The 20,823-nt window shown below is 37.6% G+C and overlaps 1 protein-coding gene across 1 annotated transcript in view; it reads right to left on the bottom strand.

Moving 5' to 3' along the window:
- Positions 1-20,823, bottom strand: part of CNTNAP5 (contactin associated protein family member 5) — a 974,910-nt gene that overhangs the window by 732,012 nt on the left and 222,075 nt on the right. The window contains 1 exon segment of the mRNA XM_043992699.1: positions 1,002-1,195. Coding sequence (XP_043848634.1) covers positions 1,002-1,195 — 194 coding nt within the window.

Raw genomic sequence — 20,823 nt, 5'->3', positions numbered from 1 at the left:
CCATTTAAAAATTGACTTATTTTCCAGAATGCATGCATAGAGTATACTTCTGTGACATATGGATAATTAGCAAATAATAATAAATACAAAATAGAAAGCAAATCCCCCCAGTAATTAATGATAGCACTTGAAAAACACATCTGTGGATCACAGCAGTTCAGACTCTTAATTGATATTGGGGTTGTTATTTTTTGTTTTTGTTGTTGGTGGTGGTGTTGTTTTAAATCCAAAAGTAGATGGAGAATTTTATGGTAATTCCTTAACTTTCATTTCAATGCAAGTGAAACAGATTTAAAAGGCAAAAATTATATCCAATCTTTTTGAAAGGTAATTTAGTAAAGAATTAATGAATTAATTTTAATTCATAAATATCTATAGGACTATTACCCATTCTCAGATTTTTTTTACACATTTTACTTTCCAAGTAAATATTTTTACTACCTAGCATTACTACCTATGTTTCCCATGCTTACACTTCCTATACATCCCTACAATGCAAATCGGTATATGTTTAAGTAATAATAAATATGTATCTTTTTGATTGTTAAATATTTTTAACTTTTCTATTTTTTAAAAAATTTTATGTTACTCATATAAATAGCAATTTTTGATCCTGGGATAACTATCATTTCAGTGATGTCCAATTCTTCGTGATACCATTTGGGATAGTAAGCTCCTGAAAGAGGAGGACATATGTGGCATCACATGGGTATGACCACCTATTTGCTAATTTGGATTATCTATACCACACAAGTCCCATTTATTATTATATTTAATCAAGTACTGGCTATAATTGAGAAGGCACAAAATATTCATTTTTGTCTTGTACTGTTTAAACCAATACAATCAAGTTTTGGACATTTTATTCATCCTTTGGCAATACATAAGCAGATGTACAATAGATAAAATCCTGCAAACTAAGAACATGGCATCATGAAGGATTGCTATCATCCATAGATATAAATTGTATTTATCTGAGGATAAGTAATATAATGACCTACCCAGATGTGGTCTTCTTGCTTGTTTTGCTTCCAATTATGTCCTGTATCACTAAACATCAGTATATAGCTTGTTACCCAGTCAGAGCTCCCATATCGTCCCTGGGTAGCCACTGCAGTAATCTCCACTCTATTTCCTAGATCAATCTGGAGCCATTGTTGAGTATTAGAATTCACTGGGGACCAACCACCAGCTCCTGATAAAGGACAAAAGTGAGAAAGAGTCACATACTCATAGTAAAGAAGTAATAGAGAAATGAACAACCCTCCAAAAAACCAAACCACACCAAAACCAAAACCAAAACACAAAACACAAAACTTGTGCATCAGAACTCATTTCCTAGAATGGAATTTACCCTTTTGCACTTTGGCAATGAATGAGTATAATAGGATATAGAGCTAAGAGACTTTAGAAGTCACCTAACCAGTGGTGTCAAACTCCAAAAAAGATCCCTGCTTGCTTCATATTGATTTAGAACACCACAAATTAACATTGTCTATATTGTTTTGTGTTTTTTATGTATTTGTTAAACACCTCCCAATTATATTTTAATCAGGTGGGCATAGGGAGTTTTACAGATGCTTCTGACTAGATTAGCTGCTTCATTTTACAGATACAGAAATTAAGGTTTAGAGGGATACAATAACTTATCTAACATTACTAAGTTAGTAATAAAAAAATCCAGGATTCATCTAGTTTTCATGATAAGGCCAGCTCTTCACATGAAGCTTTCATCCTTCCTCTCCCACAGAGTGCTACTTACCATAATATCTACTATCTTTGTAATAATATTCAATCTCTCCCCTCTCAAATCCAGCATGCACACAAGTTCCAAAGGGATTTCTCTAAAGTCTAGGTCTGGTCATATTACTCCCCTACTCCAATAATGCCAATGCCCATTTAGTATCCTTAGAATAACATTCAAGTGTTTGTGTTTGGCTTTTAAAGCTCTTTCACACCTGAATTCATCCTTTCTTACTTTTCCAGTCTTTTAAGCAATTATTCCCCACAACACAATCTAACATCTAGCCATATTTCCTATCTGTTGTTTCTCACATATGACATTCTATCTCCTATCTCCATGCCCTATCACTGCATGCCTATAATTTTATTCCTTTTTTCAGCTAAGATTTTTAGAAGCTCTAGATTCCTTTAAGACCCAATTCAAGGTAGGCCAGAAACAAGATGACAAAGAGAAGTCAGGAACTTGCTTGAGCTCTCTAAAATTTCCCTCCAAAAAACTTTAAGTAATTCCTCAAAATGAATTAAAAGGAGATGTATAATGGAGTTAAATTATATCATATAACACATTCATGAAAGAGCATTTACAGTAAGGGAAGGAAGATGGGGGGTGTTTAAACTTTATTTTCAATGAATTGTCTCAAAGAGGGAATAACATACAAACTCAGTTGGGTATAGAAATCTATCTTACTCTACAGGAAAGTAGGGGGAGAAGAATATAAGAGAAGGTGGTGATAGAAGATAAGAAAGCAGTTTTGTGGAGGCAGAGGTAAGAAGCAAAACACTTATGAGGATGGATAGGGTGAAAGGAGAGAGATAAAGTAGGATAAATGGGAAAATAGGATAGAGGGAAATATAAAGTTATCATAACTGTGAAAAAATATAGCAAGTTTCTGTGATAAAGGCCTCAGTTTTTCAAATGTATAAAGAACTGAGTCAAATTTGTAAAAATAAGAGCCATTTCCCAATTGACAATGGTAACAGGATGTGAACAGGCAATTTTCAAATGAAATAATCAAAGCTATTTACAGTCATGTAAAATGCTGTAAATGACAATGATTAGAAAAATGCAAATTAAAACAACTCTAAGGTAGCACCCCACACTTATCAGATTGGCTAATATGATATAAGAGGGAAAAAAAAAAGTAGGGGATGTGGGAAAATTGAAATACTAATTCATTGCTAGTAGAGTTGTAAATTGATTCAACAATTTTGGAGAACAATTGGGAACTATGCCTATGCATACCCTTTGACCTAGCAATGCACTAGTAGGCCTATATTCCAAAGAGATAAAAATCAAAAAAGGAAAAAAGACCTATAAGTACAAAAATATTTATAGCAGTTCATTTAGTGATTGCAAAGACTTGGAAATTGAGGGGATGCCTATCAATTGGGGAATCATTAAACAAGATGTAGCATGATTGTGATGAAATATTACTCTACTCTAAAAAACGGTGAGCAGGATATTCTCAGGAAAACCTGGGAAGACTTAAATAAATTGATTCAAAGTGAAATGAGCAAAACCAGGAAATAGTAACATTGTATGATAATCAATTTTAAATGACTTAGTTATCAACAATAGAGTGATCCAGGAGAGTTCTGAAGAAATTATGATGAAAAATGCTATCCATCTCCAGAGAGGGAACTGATGGAGTCTGAATTTAGATCTAAGTATATTTTTCCACCTTGTTTTGTTTTTTTTTTTTGGGGGGGTGGTGGGGTATCTTCTGTTTTCCTTTACAACATGACATAGGGAAATATGTTTCATATGACTACAAATATATAGTCTATATTAAATTGCTTTCCTTCTCAATGAAGGGAAGGAGAGAAAAAATTTGAACTCAAAAATTTTTTTAAAATGGTAAAAATTTCATTTACATATAATTGGAGAAAAATAAAATGTTAAGTAAATATTTTGAAAAATGACTCAGCTCTAGGGCTATCCAGGAGGCATTTCTTCTGAAGATACATCTAATCTCTTCTTTACTAATATTCTTAATGCATTAATTTCTATATGCTATTACTGTAATTAGAATGTAAGCTCCTTGAGAATAGGGAAACTTTTTTTCTTTTGCTTTTTCTTGATATCCCTTATGCTTAGCACAGTGCCCAGCCCATAGTAAAATGTTTAATGAGTGCTTGTGGATTTATTAATACTCACTCAAAATTCAGTGCTGTTCTCATTATACCATACTCTCTTACAAATTAGAAAGGCATAATATGTTCTGTGATGTTTAAAATCTAAATGTGTGGTCACCTTAAATTAGAAGCTTTAGCACCAGTCTTTGGGCATTAAGCATTTATTAAATCATACTAGGTATTAGAAAAAAAAAAAAAAAGAACATGTGGGGTTAAGAAAAGAACTATCTAGTCTAGAGTTCCAGCTTAGTCTGGTTCTTCCTCAAGTCCTTTACCACAAATTTGCTTCAATCACAAACTCCTCAAACTGAGTGTGGAAGCTTTTTATAGGTATGGAGCAGAAGCGGTCCTTACACACTACTTCAAGTTGATTGGTTGAGAGTGGTCTCCTGGTGATGTTGCAGTCCACAGTTTCTGAGAACACACTCTACTCAGGGTTGGCCACGCGGTTTCAATTTAATCAACCTTAACTAGTTTCAGCTTCTGAGAACAACACCCTACTCTGGGCTGTCCAGGTGTGGTCCCAATTTAATTGAAGTAGGCTAATCAGCAAAGTGAATCACTCTCACTTAATTCAATCAGTTTAGATTAATCTCCAGGTGAGCCTTTGAGTATCTGTCAAATCTCATTATTTTCTTACAATTCATAGATACTTAGCAGTTTGTATATACTTGTATTTTTCAATTACAAATAATACTGATTGATTAGAGGGCTTATTCAGAATGTATACTCCTAAAATCTAGCTGTTACATTTGAAAATTAAAGAAATTGAGAGATAGTGATCTGAGCATGACCGTTTTGTTAGGCTAGCAGTTACCAATAAATTGGGTCAATGGCATGTCTCAATGACCAAAAACCCAGAAATAGGGTTCAATAGCTCTAAGAGTTATATAGATTCCAGAGTTGGGTAGGTGGGTGAGACACTATGATTGGTTATACAGTAGACATCAGTATGCGGGTGGTGATAACATAATTGGTTATTTTAAAGAAAGTGATTTAGCACATCCATATGGGGTTTGTGAACACCCCTTTCTGACAACTGAAAAATGATAATTCTTTTGTGAGACCCATCAGCATCTTGTAGACCTTGTTAGCAGACTCCCTGGCACTTAGAAGGGTTTGTTAAGGAGATAAAACCCTCTCTTAATTGTATAAGGCCAGGAAATGATGAACTATATACCATTTGAGATGATTGCAAGTTAGTGTGTAACTTCAAACTAACTCAGAAGAAAAACTATATTCAAGAGCTTAACACAGAGAAAGAGAAATGTGACTAGAGTAATTCTACAAAATGGGGCACTATTAAAGAATAGGGTCAATTACAGAATACAATCAATTATTAAATAATATTGAATAAATTTAATTTCCTCATGGCTCTGAGATGAGAAGGGAGGGAGAGTAGAAACTATATTATTAACAATGAATCAGAAACAGGGTCTCGATTAAAAGTCATTTTCAGTTTAATCCATTTTCTTCCATTGAAAAAAATTAGATTTTGTTTTGTCCATTTTTTAATAATAAAATTTTATGTTACTTGTTGGACAAGTATTCAGTAAAAGAACTTTTGGTAGATGAAAAGATAATACTATGTAAACATAGTATTTTAGAAATAAAAATTATCAGGGACCTACTAACTTTCTATTATCTCCAATAAGTCATAGAAATAGCTAGAAGCAATTCTTGAGAAAATTCATCAGCTTTTCCTCCCAAATTCATTCTTTCGGATATGATAAAAGCCATTCAATATTTGAGTAGGGAGAATGTGAATGAAAAAGACAAGGTGACCATACAATTTGCATCAAATGCACCCCAAAGACCAACAAAGGTCAAATGAGTTGATGCTAAAAATATTGCATCAATATGGAAAGAAATTATTCCTACCTTGTGTCAACAGTCAAAACAAAGCCTTTTATTAATGACTTAAAATTCGCCCAAATGTAATGACTACTGCTTGCAGTCACATAGAAGCTATTAGCACATCATATTAAAAATTTCCCAAGCTCAAGAACATCAACCTACAGTCCTCAAAGATAGGAATAACAATATGAATGATAATTGCCTGGGAGCCTTGCCCCACCAGAGAGGACAAAGTCCCTTCCCTGCTTTACAATTAATAGGTTACCCTAGCTGTCTTTGGTTGCCATGGCAAGCATTTTGTTACTTCAACCAAACAATAAACCTGTTTTCACAAATTATGAGAATGGTCATAAAATGGTTTGACAGCTGCTCTACAGATATATACCTCCTGTTTCCTCATTATACTTAAAAAGAGTGTTCATGTCATAAATAAGTGTGATGTACAGCTAACATTTTAACTGCGATTGTGCTATCAAAAATATTCTCTCAGGGGCAGCTAGGTGGCGCAGTGGATAAAGCACCGGCCCTGGATTCAGGAGTGCCTGAGTTCAAATCCGGCCTCAGACACTTGACACTTAACTAGCTGTGTGACCCTGGGCAAGTCACTTAACCCCAATTGCCTCACCAAAAAAAAAAAATATTCTCTCACATCAAAAAGGAACATTAAAAACATTTTGAGAAACTCCATAAGATTATAAACAGAACTGATTTTAGAAATCAGCTCAGAAAACACCCCCATTTTACAAATAAAGAAAGTGAGACCCAGAGATATGAATGGGGAAAGATTTGTCCATGGTCACATAATTAGAATATAGCTGAACTAGTAATCAATTCCAGATCTTCTGAGACCATATTCCAAAAACTTATTCCTATCCTATATTGCCTCTCTTAATTTGTAAGGAACAAATGAATTAAATGAAAAAAAAATAAAATACAAATTCCATCTTATAGTTGTAAAACAATATTTTCTATACTTACATACTTTCTCTATTTCTATCCATTGATAAGGTGACCATGATCTGTGAAGTGAAACAATTTGCCAAGGTCATGTAGCTAATAAGCACTAGAGCTAAGATTTGCAAATATATCCTCTGATTAGAAATCCAGGGGTTTTTCTACTATACTCAACAGGAGGAAAGCTAATGAAATGACCAATGCTAGATTTCAGGTTTCTTGATCCACTCTAGTAATAATTTCCTATTTAGTGCTTCCCCCACCATCTACCATGCTAGGGAATAAACAAAATAATGTTCAACATCACAAAACCAAAGTATTTACTCTTGAATTTAGTAAATGGTTACATGACCTTGCAAGAAAGGGAACTGAAGGAGGGGATACCCAGGGTTATAGGATCTGAATTTGAACCCTGGGTCAACCAATTGTTACCTTTGTGATATTGGACAAATTACTTAGCCTCCCTAGTACATTTGCAGGGGAGGGGGGGAGCAATGAGGGTTAAGTGATTTGCCCAGGGTCACACAGCTAGTAAGTATCAAGTGTCTGAGTCCAGGTTTGAACTCAGGTCCTCCTGAATCCAGGGCTAGTGCTTAATCCACTGCACCCCATAGCTGCCCTCACCCAGTACTTTGTTTTTTAATGTGAAAAATGAGGTTGGAGTACATGGTGTCTGAATTCCCTTTTCTAAAGAGCAACTAAAAACTACTACAACCATATGAAATAATGTTCCAAATTACTAATAAAATAATAAATGGAAATTGAAACAGCCCTGAAGTTTTATATCACACTCTACCAATTGGCAAAGGTGACAAAAAGTGGGATTGTTAAATGTTGGAGAAGTTGTAGAAAGGCAGGAAAACTGACAAATTATTGATGAAGTTATGAATTGGTAAGAAATAATTTGAAAATTAATTTGGAATTATGAAAATAAAGTGACTACAATGTCCAAAACAAGTTGTTCAGCCATTTCCCAATTGATGGGCATCCCCCCAATTTCCAATTCTTTGCCATCACAAAAAGCTGCTATAGTTTTTGTACATGCGAATCCTTTCCCCTTTTTTATTATCGCTCTGGATTACAGACAGTAATGGTATTGCTGGGTCAAAGGGTATGCAGAGTTTTATAGACTTTTGCATACAATTCCACATTGCTCTCCAGAATGGTTGGATCAACTTATAACTCTACTAACAATACATTAATGTTATAATTTTTCCATATCTTCTCCAATATTTATAATTTTCCTTTTTTTTGTCATATTAGTAAAACTGATAGGTGCAAGGTGGTACCTCAGAGTTGTTTTAATTTCCATTTCTGTAATGAATAGTGATTTAGAACATTTTTATATGACTATAGATAACTTTAATTTCTTCATCTGAAAACTGCCTTATCATATCCTTCGACTATTTCTCAATTTAGAAATGATTTGTATTCTTAAACATTTGATTTGGTTCTCTGTATATTTGAGAAATGAGGCCTTTATCAGAAATACTGACCAAAAAAAATGTTTGCCAGTTTCTGCTTTCCTTCTAATCTTGGTTGCATTGATTTTGTTTCTGCAAAACCTTTATATTTTAATGAAATCAAAGTGATCCATTTTGCATTTCATAACATCCTCTATCTCTTGTTTGGTCATAAATTTTTCCTCTTTAATTGATCCAACAGGTAAATTATTCCTTCTTCTTCTAATTTGCCTAGGGTATTAGTCCTTTATGTCTAAATCATGTACCCAATTTGACCTTATTTTGGTATATGGTGTAAGATGTTGGTCTATACCTAGTTTCTGCCATATTTTTTTCTAGTTTTCCCAGCACTTTTTGTCAAATATTGAGTTCTTTTCCTAGAAACTGGAGTCTTTGGGTTTATCATAGTCATTTACTACTTTATCTTATGTGCCTAAACTATTTCATTGATCCACCATTATTTAATATTTGTATAAAGAACTTGGATAAATTAATAGATGGGAAGTTTAGAAAAATTCCATTTGCCAATTTAGGAAGAATAGCAGATAAATTGATTGACAGATTTAATGGGGGGGGCGAAGATTGATATAGGCTAGTCCATGGGGTTCATCTCATAAGATGAAAGAATAGTATAAAAGGAGACATTCATAGTATCATAGATGTAGAGAAAGAAGAGATATTAGAGCTAAGATAGCCCAATAACTTCATTAACTATATGTTAGTATCTAAGAACTAGAGGCACAAAGAGCTTAAATATAAATGCCAATTTAACATAGGAAGCTTACCGTCAGTTAAAAAAAATAACTTCACAGTTTGGTGTGCCAAAGCTGATGTTAGCATTGATAGATAGCAGATCATCTAAGAAAGATCTGAGGATTTAGTACAGTACAAGTCTGATATTCCTCAAACTGCAGTGGCTCCCTATCACATTTAGGATCAAAAATAAAATCTTCTCTTTGACATTAAATACCCTTTATAATTCCTCTCTCCCTTTCCTTTCTAGTCTATTTTTGCCTTACACTGTTATATGTACTTTCTTGTCTAGTGACACCAGTCTCCTTGCTTTTATTCACACAATATGGTCTACTGGCTATGGACAGTTTATCTGCCTGTTCAATATGCATGCAATTATGTCTTTACTCATCTCTGCCTTCCAGCTTCCCCAGAATTTTCCTAATCCTAGTTAAAATTCTGACATCAAAAGGAAGCTTTTCCCAATCCCCCTTAATTCTCATATCTTTGCTCTATTGAGTATTTCTATTTTATTCTGTATCTTGTTTGTACATAGTTGTTGGCATGTTGTCTCCCCAATTACACCAAGAATTAATGGAGATTAGGAACTGTCTTTTACTTCTCTTTGTATCTCTAGAGCTCAGCATAGTGCCTGGCAAATAGTAGGTACTTAATAAATGGTAACCGACTGACAATCCAACTAAATATGCTTTGGTAACAATAAGAACAACAATAATAATAAAACCAAAATAATGGTACTTTAGTTTTACTGGGAGAGGTATGGTACCTATGGCTAAGGAGATGATAGCCTTTCTGTATTCTGTCTCGATCATCTACATTATTATATTCAGTTATACCTGCAACATTATAAGAAGGCCATTGACAGACTGGGGAGAGTTCAGAAGAGACTGATAAAGATGGTAAAGGTTGGTAGGGCAACTAGGTGGCACAGTGGATAAAGCACCAACTCTGCATTTAGGAGGATTTGAATTCAAATCTGGCCTCAGACACTTGACACTTATTAGCTGTGTGACCCTGGGCAAGTCACTTAACCCTCACTGCCCCGCAAAAATCAAAAACCAAAAACCAAAACCAAAAATAATAATAATAATAATAATAATAAAGATGGTAAAGGTTCTTGTAATCAAGCAATATAAATATTGGTTGAAAGAAATGGATATATTTAGACTATAGAATAAATAACTAAAAGGGAATTTGTTAGCTGTCTTGGTATTTGAAGGGCTCTTTCATGAAAGAGGGATTAGGCTCTTTTTGCTTTTCACCAAAGAGAAAAAGTAGTAGAAATGGGGGGCGGGTGAAGTTCAGAGAGGCATATTTATATGTGAAATTATGAAAAACTTCTAGCAATTGGATTCCGTCAATAATGGAATGGATTGACCATGGGTGCGTAATATTGACTATCATGGTAGATTTGTTTCAAGGTATTAATAAATTTTGCTGATTTTCCCCCTTTTTCTTCTTTTCCAGTGAAATATGCCTGTTACAAAAATGACTATGGAAGGATAGCATGTAAAAAATATAAAATGCTTTGCAAGCCTTAAATTACTACATGAATGCTAGATAATAACTATTTTCATTTTTATTCATGTACAGATTATATTAGTCCTAATATCCCTTTCCATTCAGATTCTGTTATTTTATGTGTCTGTCTCTTAAAGTTTTACCACAATATTCATAAGGTAAGGAAGTCTTTGAGAAGACACTGGGTTCTCCCTACAATCTCTAAAATCACATCTGGTTGATGAGCAAAGCATTTGGATGTAAACTTATTTCTTCAGCCATAATTTTTATAGAATTCTTCTTGGTCCCATGAATCTTGCTTTGGAAATATACTCTTAAGCAGAGTCAAGTATTTCTATATGTCTAATACCAGTTTCTCAGGTCGGCATACTTGAGTCAGGAATATTAATTTCTATTGGAATTCTATTTTTGGTACCTACTCTAACCTGACTTCATAATGGGTTAATGTTAAGGAATGTAAGAGTTACCCAAACTCTAGAAAATGAGGTTTGAATACATAGTATAATGAAAAGACAAAAAAAAAATAGATTAAAAACAGAAGAAAGAGAGGCAGCTAGGTGGCACAGTGGATAAAGCACTGACCCTGAATTCAGGAGGACCTGAGTTCAAATCTAACCTCAGACACTTGACACTCACTAGCTGTATGACCCTGGACACATCACATAATCCCCATTGACTCTCCAAATAAACAAACAAACAAATAAACAAAAAAAAAAACAGAAGAAAGGGAAAGGATTTTATAACTTTCTTTTTAAACTTTCTCTTTAAAAAGATACTAGTTTCTGAAAATAATTAGGGGAAAGGGGAAAGAACCTATATGATCTAAAGTGTTTATACTAGCTCTTTGTGATCTCAAGGAACTGGAAATTGCAGGGATGCCCACCAACCGGGGAATGGCTAAACAAGTCGCAGTGTATTATTGGGATGGAATACTATTGTACTATAAGAAATGATGGGCTCCATCCCTTTATGATATCATATATGCCCCAGCCACCCACCAGGTGCAGGCCTTCACCACCTCTCACCTGGGTTATGGCAATAGGCTGTTGTTTGGTCTCCCTGCCTCAAGCCTCTCCCCACTCTAGTACATCTTCCATTCAGCTATCAAGTTGAACTCCCTGAGCAGGTCTGATCATGCCAGCTCCCTACTTCATAAATACTAGAGGCTCTCTATCACTTCCAGGATCAAATATAAAATGCTTGGGGCAGCTAGGTGGCGCAGTGGATGGAGCACTGGCCCTGGATTCAGGAGGACCTGAGTTCAGAACCAGCCTCAGACACTTGACATTTGCTGGCTGTGTGGCCCTGGGCAAGTCACTTGACCCTCATTGCCCCACCCCCCCATATATATCTCTATCTCTATCTCTATATATGTGTGTGTGTATGGGGGGAGGGGCAACGAGGGTATATATATATATACACATACATACATACATATATACATACATACATACATATACATATATATATATATATATATATATATATATATATATATATATATATATATATATATATATATATATATATATATATACACATATATAAAATCTCCTCTGCTTGGCATTCAAAGCACTTCATAACCTAGTCCCCTCCTACCTTTCCAGTCTTCTTATACCTTAGGCCCTGCCAAGAAATCCAGGATTCAGTGACATTGGCTTCCCAGCTGTTCCTAGTATAAAACACTCCATCTCCAAGCTCCAGGCATTTTATCTGGCTGTCCCGCATGTCTGGAATTCTCTCCCTCCTCATCTCTGCTTCCTGGCTTCTTTCAACACCTAGCTAAAGCCCTACCATTCCCCCAGTAGCCTTTACAAATCTTCCTTAATGCTAGTACCTGCCTCTCTGTTGATCCTCCCCAACTTAATCCTGTCTCTATCTTGTTCATACACATTTGTTTGCTTGTTGTCTACCCATTAGATTGTGAGCTCTTTATGGTAGGGGATTGGTTTTTGCCCTTTAAAACAAATCTTCAGTGCCTAAGCACAGTGCCTGGCCCACAGGTGCTTCATAAGTGCTTATTGACTGTTGACTGACTTATACCTAGTAGATGCTCAATAAATGTTTATTGAATTTGAAAAAAAAATTATGAACTCAATGATTTTTTAAAAAACATGGAGTCTGGCATGAAATAATGAAAAGCAAAATGAGCAGAACTGAGAGAATATTGTATAGAGTAACTGCAATATTTTTTTTAGGAAGGGCTTTGAGCAAATAAGTTATTTTGACTATTATAAATACCCAAATTAACTATAAAGGACATGTGAAGAAAGCCACTATCTTCATCCAGAAAAAGAACTGATGAATAGAAGTATATATGTAGAATAATTATATATGAGATATATATGTGTGTGTGTATACATACACATCTACATCTACATGCATGTGTACATGTACATATACCTATATTTGTACATGCTTATATGTGTATGTATATGTGCCTATCTATTCATCTATCTATATTTAAACCTATTTGTGTCTAATGGTAGCTATCTCTAAAGTGGGATAGAGGGAGGGAAGAAAAAAAGAAATTTACATAATAATTTGCTGCATATTTGAAAGGAATAATAAGTTGTGCATGGTAGATTTATAGTTTCATATGCAATCATATTTTCATTGTATTACATTATGGAAATATGTGTTATTTCATAAATTAAAAAAATATATTTTAAAAGTACTAGTGTTAGGAAATCAGCTCTTTTCATGAGTCACCTCCTGGACTCTGAAAAAATATACTAATTTAGATCCAGATAAGGATATAGGAATAACAGTCCTCAATATACATTTTATTAGCCAATCTGCTCCTGACAATAGGAGAAAACTCCAGAGATTAGACTGGAGTCCCCAAACCCCACCCTGACAACTCCTTGATATTGCTTTTCAGATTTTTTATAACAGGGCCCTTGCAGTAGCCAAAGAGAGAGAAAAGAAGGCTTGTGCCCGCTCCATAAAACAAACCTCACTAATAGCAGCAGCCATCATGTCTGTTAACAGCTGATCTCCTGGTGGTTGGGGTTCTGGCAGCTGCAGTAAACTGGGACACTGGAGTAGGGGATGCTCCTCAAAGGTGAGGCCACCTCCCCTAACTCCTTGTCCCCAGTGCAGCCTCCAAGAGGTTGGCCGAGTGAAAACCCAGTTCCCTGCAGTCTGGTCTCCTGGCCAGCCCCTTGTTACTGACATCTCTATGTCAAACTGGGGGTAAGAGGTAAGTCTATGTGATGTAGGCTGGAATTTAGGGTTAAATTAATAGTGAGTCATCCCAAAAGAATTACAAGACTCAGTGACTCAGTTTCCCAAGTTTTATTGCAATACTGTGGGTGACCACAGGGAAAGAACCAGAATATTGGAAAGGTATCTCTCAAATAAGGAAAGGAAAGACGTTATATTTATAGTATGGATAATTTGATTGTCAGTCTCATTATAATAATCTCCACCTTGGGGAGGTACAAGGGAGGGCCTGTCCTACTCATTATAATATTCTCCACCTAGGGATGTTACAAGGGAGGGCTTATCCTAATTTGGAGTTCCTGGGGGTCCTAAGCCAACCACTGAGGAGGGTACCTTTTTCAGTGGAGGTGTGTTTTGGGGGTTTACACATCATAAAGTGAATGTGGGGACAAATTTGGCCTTTTCTGCGCATGTCTCTTTCTGATTCCCATGGCTAGTTTCAAAATATAATCATTTTTCATTAGAATTTCTATAGGTTGTCTTTTTCCTTTATTGTTATTTTGACCTGACCTGTTCTGGTCCGTTATGGATGTTGATCACTATGGGTATGAGAACCTAACATAAGTTATCCATTAACTGGGATCTGACTCCCTTTTAGAGCTAATATCTGAATTAAAGCTCAGGTCTTATATTTTTCTATTAACCCTTTTTTGCCTCCTACATCATAGGGATGACACAGGTGCGACCCATGTCTTACTCTCTCATTCAGGTCCTACTATTCCGTCAAAGCTGCAGGTTGTGGGGAGTGGGGGAACACCCCTTAAACTTAGGCCGACACTGCCTTTAATGTGTATGCATGAGGATCACAAATTCCTTCTTACCTTCCTGGTTTTACCATCTTCACCTTGGCCCTTATTAGGGGGTGATGTCAAGAAAAAGTGAGCTCAATGAGAAGTTCCTAGCTTATTGGCTCTTAGTTCACTGCATAGACCAGAAGAAATAACCTGTAGCTATCTCACCATTGTTGATCTGTTTACTGCTACTCTAAAAATCTTTTGTGGTAGAATAGTTTAAAATTGGGAATTATTTGTAATGTGTAAAAGTTGCAAAGAAAAATATTTTTTTTAGTCTGACCATTGAACTGCACAGAATTATGCTTTGATCTGATTACTTACTTGTAAGGCAGGCCACGCCCTGTCTTGCACTCATCCTCAGGCTTCTGCTGGAACTTTACTCCTTATCTGATAAGTTTGTGAAGTATGGGTGGAGAGTTTAATTGGGAACACCTGATTGATAATTGATTTTGTTTTGTTAAGGGCTAAAATTCTAGCTAGTCTGTCTAAAATATCTAATGAGTGGTCGCCAATAAATTATAAGCTTTAGCAAGAGTTAGACTTTTAAGCATTTATTAAGGAGAATAAGAGTTTGGTAAAGAGAGAGAGAAAGGCCTAGATTCCTATCTATTAAAGGGAGAGCACATTTCTAGCTCCCTTCTCTGCCAGCATCCTCAGGAAAGAGAGTGAGACCGAGCGCCAGTCTCTTCCTTCCTCCTCCCACTCGTCCGCGTCACTTCCTGATGCCTGGTCTTGCCCTCAAAGACCTTCGCTTCATGGGCAGAACTCCTCTACAGTAAGTATCCAGCAGGTGGCGTTATTCCAATCGTTACAGTCCCCCCTGTTGTTCCTCAAGAAACAAAATGTTTCCTTGACGGAAACTCTCACATATGGAGAGAGACCTCAAAATGGCTGTTTCTACTAGAGATGATCCAAGTTCAGAATCAGATCAGCAGAAACTACTCCCTCTGCAGGAAGCTATAGAACATAGTAAGAAGGGAGTGCCAATTCAAGTCAGAAAATATAGCCCCTTTAGACCAAGTGACTTGAGCGCATGGAAATCAATCATCCCTAGTTTTGAGAAAAATCCAAACACTGTAATTTCACAGTTAAGGACTATATTTAATGCATATCAACCCAGTTGGGCTGATGTTACTTGCCTTTTGGAAACTTTACTGTCCCCAACTGAGATTACAGATATTATCTCAGCAGGAAATGCCCTTGTTGCGAAAGGTAAGGCCGATGTGGAATGGCCTCTAAAGGATCCAGAGTGGAATTATAATGATGATAGGGATTTCCAAAGATTAAAAGATGCTAGAGAAACACTTCTGAAGGGAATGGAATCTTGCTCTAGAAAACCGGAAAACTGGCAGAAATTTTTAAGCCTACCTCAGGAGGCTAATGAAAGACCAAACAGATTTTATGATAGACTTTGTGAGGCCGCTAGACAGTACACCAGATTGGATCCAGTAGATTTAAGAGATTCCTGTATCATTCTCAACACATTTGTTTATAATTCACTGCCAGAAATACGCAGATACTTTCTGAAACAATGTCCAGACTGGAGAAATCTCTCAGTAGATAGAATTAAGGAACTTGCAAATTATGTCTTTGACTCACGTGAGGAAGATCCAGATCACCCTAAACAGAGCATTCTGGCACCAGCGATTCCTAGTCAGCCATGTGGACACCGGAACAAGGACACTAAGGTGTGTTGTTACTGTCGTAAGGAGGGGCATGAATTGAGAGAATGTAGGACTTGGAGAAGAAATTCTAATTCTAATTACAGGCGAAATCAAAATAGAAATAGATCTTTTTGGAGGAATACAGAAAGGCAGTACCAGAATAATGGTAACCAAGACCCCCCTCAGAAGAGGACACAGGAATGATGGTGTCTTGGGGAGGAATGGAACATAGATAATGAAAGCCATATATTCCCAGATCCGGATTTTTTGAATGTACTTGTGCCAGTCCATTCACCTCCCCAGAGTAATGAACCACATGTCACCTTAAAAGTGGGGGAGACTTATTATGATTGTCTGCTAGACACAGGAGCCTCTAAATCAGTATTAGTAAGCAAACCAGATGCTGGGTGTAGACCTGTAGGATTTTTGAATGTAGTGGGAGTCTCAGGAAAGAGCCAGAGAGTGGCAAAATTGAATCCTCTCATGGTATCTATGGGGCCCTTAACAGTGGAACATTCATTTTTACTCATGCCTGATGCCCCTGTAAATTTATTAGGTCGTGATCTCCTTTGCAAGCTTAGAGCAACCATATCTTGTGCTCCAGATGGGGCTGTCTCCTTACAATTGCCAGAGGATACTGTTCATTTATTACCAATTTTACTTACAGAAGCTCAAGGAACAGCAGGGGAGGTATCCAAAATCCCCTCTGACATTCCTGAGTCTTTATGGGCCTCATCCCCTAATGAGGTGGGGCTCCTTAAGTCTGCCATGCCTGTTACCTTTAAAGTTAAGGGGGGACCACCCCCCTCCATTCCACAGTATCCATTGTCTAGGGAAGCAATAGAAGGGATCACCCCTATAATTGAGGCTTTGAAAAGCCAGGGTATTATTATTCCATGTCATCACTCTCCATGCAATACTCCCATTTTGCCAGTTAAAAAACCCAAGCCTGGGCCAGATGGTAAACCTGTTTATCGTTTTGTGCAAGATCTTAGAGCGATTAATAATTATGTTATTCCTAGACATTCCATAGTTCCAAACCCGGCTACGATAATTTCATCGATTCCCTATGAATCTACATGTTTCACAGTGGTAGACCTTTGCTCTGCCTTTTTCTCCATACCAGTACATGAGGACTTCCAATATTTATTTGCTTTTACCTGGAAAAATAGACAGTGGACCTGGACTAGACTCCCACAGGGATTTGTAGACAGTCCCACATTATTTTCCCAAATTTTACAGCAGGATCTGGCCTCTATTACCTTTAAGGGCTCCATACTAGTACAATATGTTGATGACTTACTTTTGGCCTCTCCTAATGCTGAAATTTGTCAGGAAGATAGCCGTCACTTACTGCTGGAGCTGCACAAGAGAGGACACAAGGTTTCCAAGACAAAGGTACAATGGTGTTTGCCCCAGGTAGAATATTTAGGATTTATTTTGGCTGCTGGAACTCGCTCTGTCTCTTCTAAGAGAGTCCAGGCCATTCAACAACTCTCTGCCCCCACTACTAAGAGGCAGTTGAGAGCCATTCTGGGAGCAGCTGGGTACTGTAGACAATGGATACCCTCTTTTGGTGAAATTACTAAACCCCTCATAGCTCTTACAAAAAGTTCTGTTCCAGACAGTTTACAGTTGGATCCCCAGCATCTCTCAGCCATAAAAGAATTAAAACGGGCCTTGTTATCAGCACCTGCCCTAGGACTGCCAGATTATAGTAAGCCTTTCACTCTCTTTGTGCATGAACAAAGGGGGGTGGCTTCTGGAGTCCTGACTCAGTCACTGGGGCCTAACCAACGTCCTATAGCCTACTATTCAATTCATCTGGACCCTGTAGCGGCTGGAGCGCCACCTTGCCTTAGAGCAGTGGCGGCCACAGCGCTTTTGGTAGAAAAAGCCTCTGATTTGGTCCTAGGTAACCCTCTAACTGTGCAATGCCCTCACGAAGTGGAGGCTCTCTTACTACGTCACAGGACACAAGCCTTTTCAGATCAAAGGCTGGCTAAGTATGAAATAACCCTGTTAGGTAATGAGAATATCACTTTAAAACGCTGCACAGTTCTTAATCCAGCAACACTACTCCCTAACTTACCATTCTCGGGGGAACCGTTGCATGACTGTGCTTCTTTAGTTGATATGGCTGAAAAACCCCGTGACGATCTTTTTGATACACCTTTAGAAAATCCTGATCTTGTCCTCTATACAGATGGTTCCTCATTTATGAGAGAGGGAACCCGTTTTACTGGAGCTGCTGTAGTTTCTGATTATGACACCCTCTGGGCAGCTTCTCTGCCTTCCCATTTTAGTGCACAGGCTGCTGAACTTGTGGCTCTTACACAGGCCTGTAATATAGCTAAAGATAAGAGTGCCACCATTTTTACTGACTCGAAATATGGCTTTGGCATATGCCACTTTATTGGTATGATTTGGCGTCAACGAGGCTTTCTAACATCCTCGGGCAAGGCTATTGCCAATGGGGACCTTATCAAGGACCTCTTAGATGCCCTAAAACTGCCTTCTTCCCTAGCCGTTGTACATTGCCCTGCCCACACAGGGAATAGTGATCCTGTTTCAAAGGGAAATGCACGAGCCGATTCTGCAGCCAAGCTAGCTGCATTAGAAGCTCCTGAACATGTATTTAACCTTTCACCTTCTGAGGATATTCCTTCCAACCTAACCTATGACGATTCTGAAGTAGAAAAGTGGAAAAAGAAATTTAAGGCGAAACAGATCAATGGCATCTGGGTGTCTCCGGAAGGTAAGCCATTTCTTCCCCGGAAATTCTACCACCAGGTATGCCTCTCTGTTCACAGAAAAGGCCATTTTGGTACACAAGGCATTGTAGACTCTATTAAGAGAACCTGGATAGCACCAGGTGTGACTAATACAGCATCTCGAATCTGCTCGGGCTGCTCCACATGTCAGTCTTATAATCAGTATGCTTTTAAGGCCAAAGCTTATGGAGGGCGTCCTCTAGCATATACACCTTTTGAGCACTTACAAATTGATTATATTACTATGCCAAAAGCAGGACATTATAAATTTTGCCTTGTTATAGTTGATCAGCTCACTCGGTGGGTGGAGGCCTTTCCCAGCCCCCGAGCCACAGCTGCCTTTGTTGCCAAAATTCTTCTTAAAGAGATAGTACCTCGTTTTGGCCCACCAGCCCGCATCGATTCTGACAAAGGCACACATTTCACTGATTCGATTTTATCCCTTCGTGGTTGCCATCTGTTAAGGGCTAAAATTCTAGCTAGTCTGTCTAAAATATCTAATGAGTGGTCGCCAATAAATTATAAGCTTTAGCAAGAGTTAGACTTTTAAGCATTTATTACGGAGAATAAGAGTTTGGTAAAGAGAGAGAGAAAGGCCTAGATTCCTATCTATTAAAGGGAGAGCACATTTCTAGCTCCCTTCTCCGCCAGCGTCCTCAGGAAAGAGAGTGAGACCGAGCGCCAGTCTCTTCCTTCCTCCTCCCACTCGTCCGCGTCACTTCCTGATGCCTGGTCTTGCCCTCAAAGACCTTCGCTTCATGGGCAGAACTCCTCTACAGTAAGTATCCAGCAGGTGGCGTTATTCCAATCGTTACAGTTTCAAGTTAAAAAAATCTTAATATTGTTTTAAGGTATTACATTTTAAACTGAATAAGAAATACTGTAAGAACACCTTATTTGACATGTACTCTTGTCACCTTAAGTCCTTTTTGATTTTTTTTTTTTTGCCAGGGACTTTTAAAAATTTTTTGTTTAACTCTGTTCCATCGAGGCTCAAAGATTCAACCTCATGGCAGCTACCCACTGTGCCTATGTGTCTCCTCCCACCCTCTGGACCTCACATCTCCTCATACTCCAGACCAGGCCTTCTCTAGTTTTCCCCACTCAACCCGTCCCCCCTCCATATGATTTCTTCTACCCCACTCAGTATGAAGCAGTTACAGAAGAAGAATCTTCACCCCTTTTCCTTATATATAGAGAAGTAGGGAAATGTTAGGGGTCTAGAACCCCAGAAGTTTTCTGGGGTATATCAAGGAACATTCTCCTAGAGAAACTAAACCAAAGGACAGACACACCTAAAGAGATAAGCAAGAGATAAACAGCACCAGATCAGGACTGAGCTAGCTCCAGGACCACTACCCTTTATTTCAGTCTGCCCCACCCCTGGGGAGATATGATTAGGTGTGGCTGCTGCCTTTGTGGCTTGAGGAGGACAGATATGGCTTGAGAGATCTGCAGCCACCCCTCACCCAACTCCCCCAGCCACCACCAGTGGGAGATGGTCCTCCCCCAATAAGGGAACTCTCTACAGTCAGATGATCACCCCTATCAGTCCTCTATAAAAGTATCTGCCTTTCTCCTGCTCAAGAAGATAGGTATCTCAGAGCCACACCTCTGTGCTATGCCTTCTCCCCAAGAGAAGTCCAAGGATTTCTCTCTTGGTTTCCTTTCCCTAGCCCCTAAATAAACTATTATTTTATTCTAAAAAAAATAAAAAGTACTAGTGTTAGAACAAGACCAACTGATACCAAAAGGAAAAAAAAATGCCCAGAAATAAAATCCCAATACTCTCAATAACTACGTTGTGCTAAGCCTCTGGTCTGAACACTTTCCAAAATGCTAAAATAAGAACTAAGGGGAACAAGTTTCCTGAACATATTCTTCAGTAGTACCAACTCCAGACCCTATAAAGCCACAGGCACTTCAGCAACCATTT

The sequence above is a fragment of the Dromiciops gliroides genome, chromosome 3 (genome assembly GCF_019393635.1).
Source record: "Dromiciops gliroides isolate mDroGli1 chromosome 3, mDroGli1.pri, whole genome shotgun sequence".
Classification (NCBI taxonomy): domain Eukaryota; kingdom Metazoa; phylum Chordata; class Mammalia; order Microbiotheria; family Microbiotheriidae; genus Dromiciops; species Dromiciops gliroides.
The sequence above is the reverse complement of the archived record's forward strand: the minus strand, read 5'-3'. Positions and strand labels throughout refer to the sequence as shown.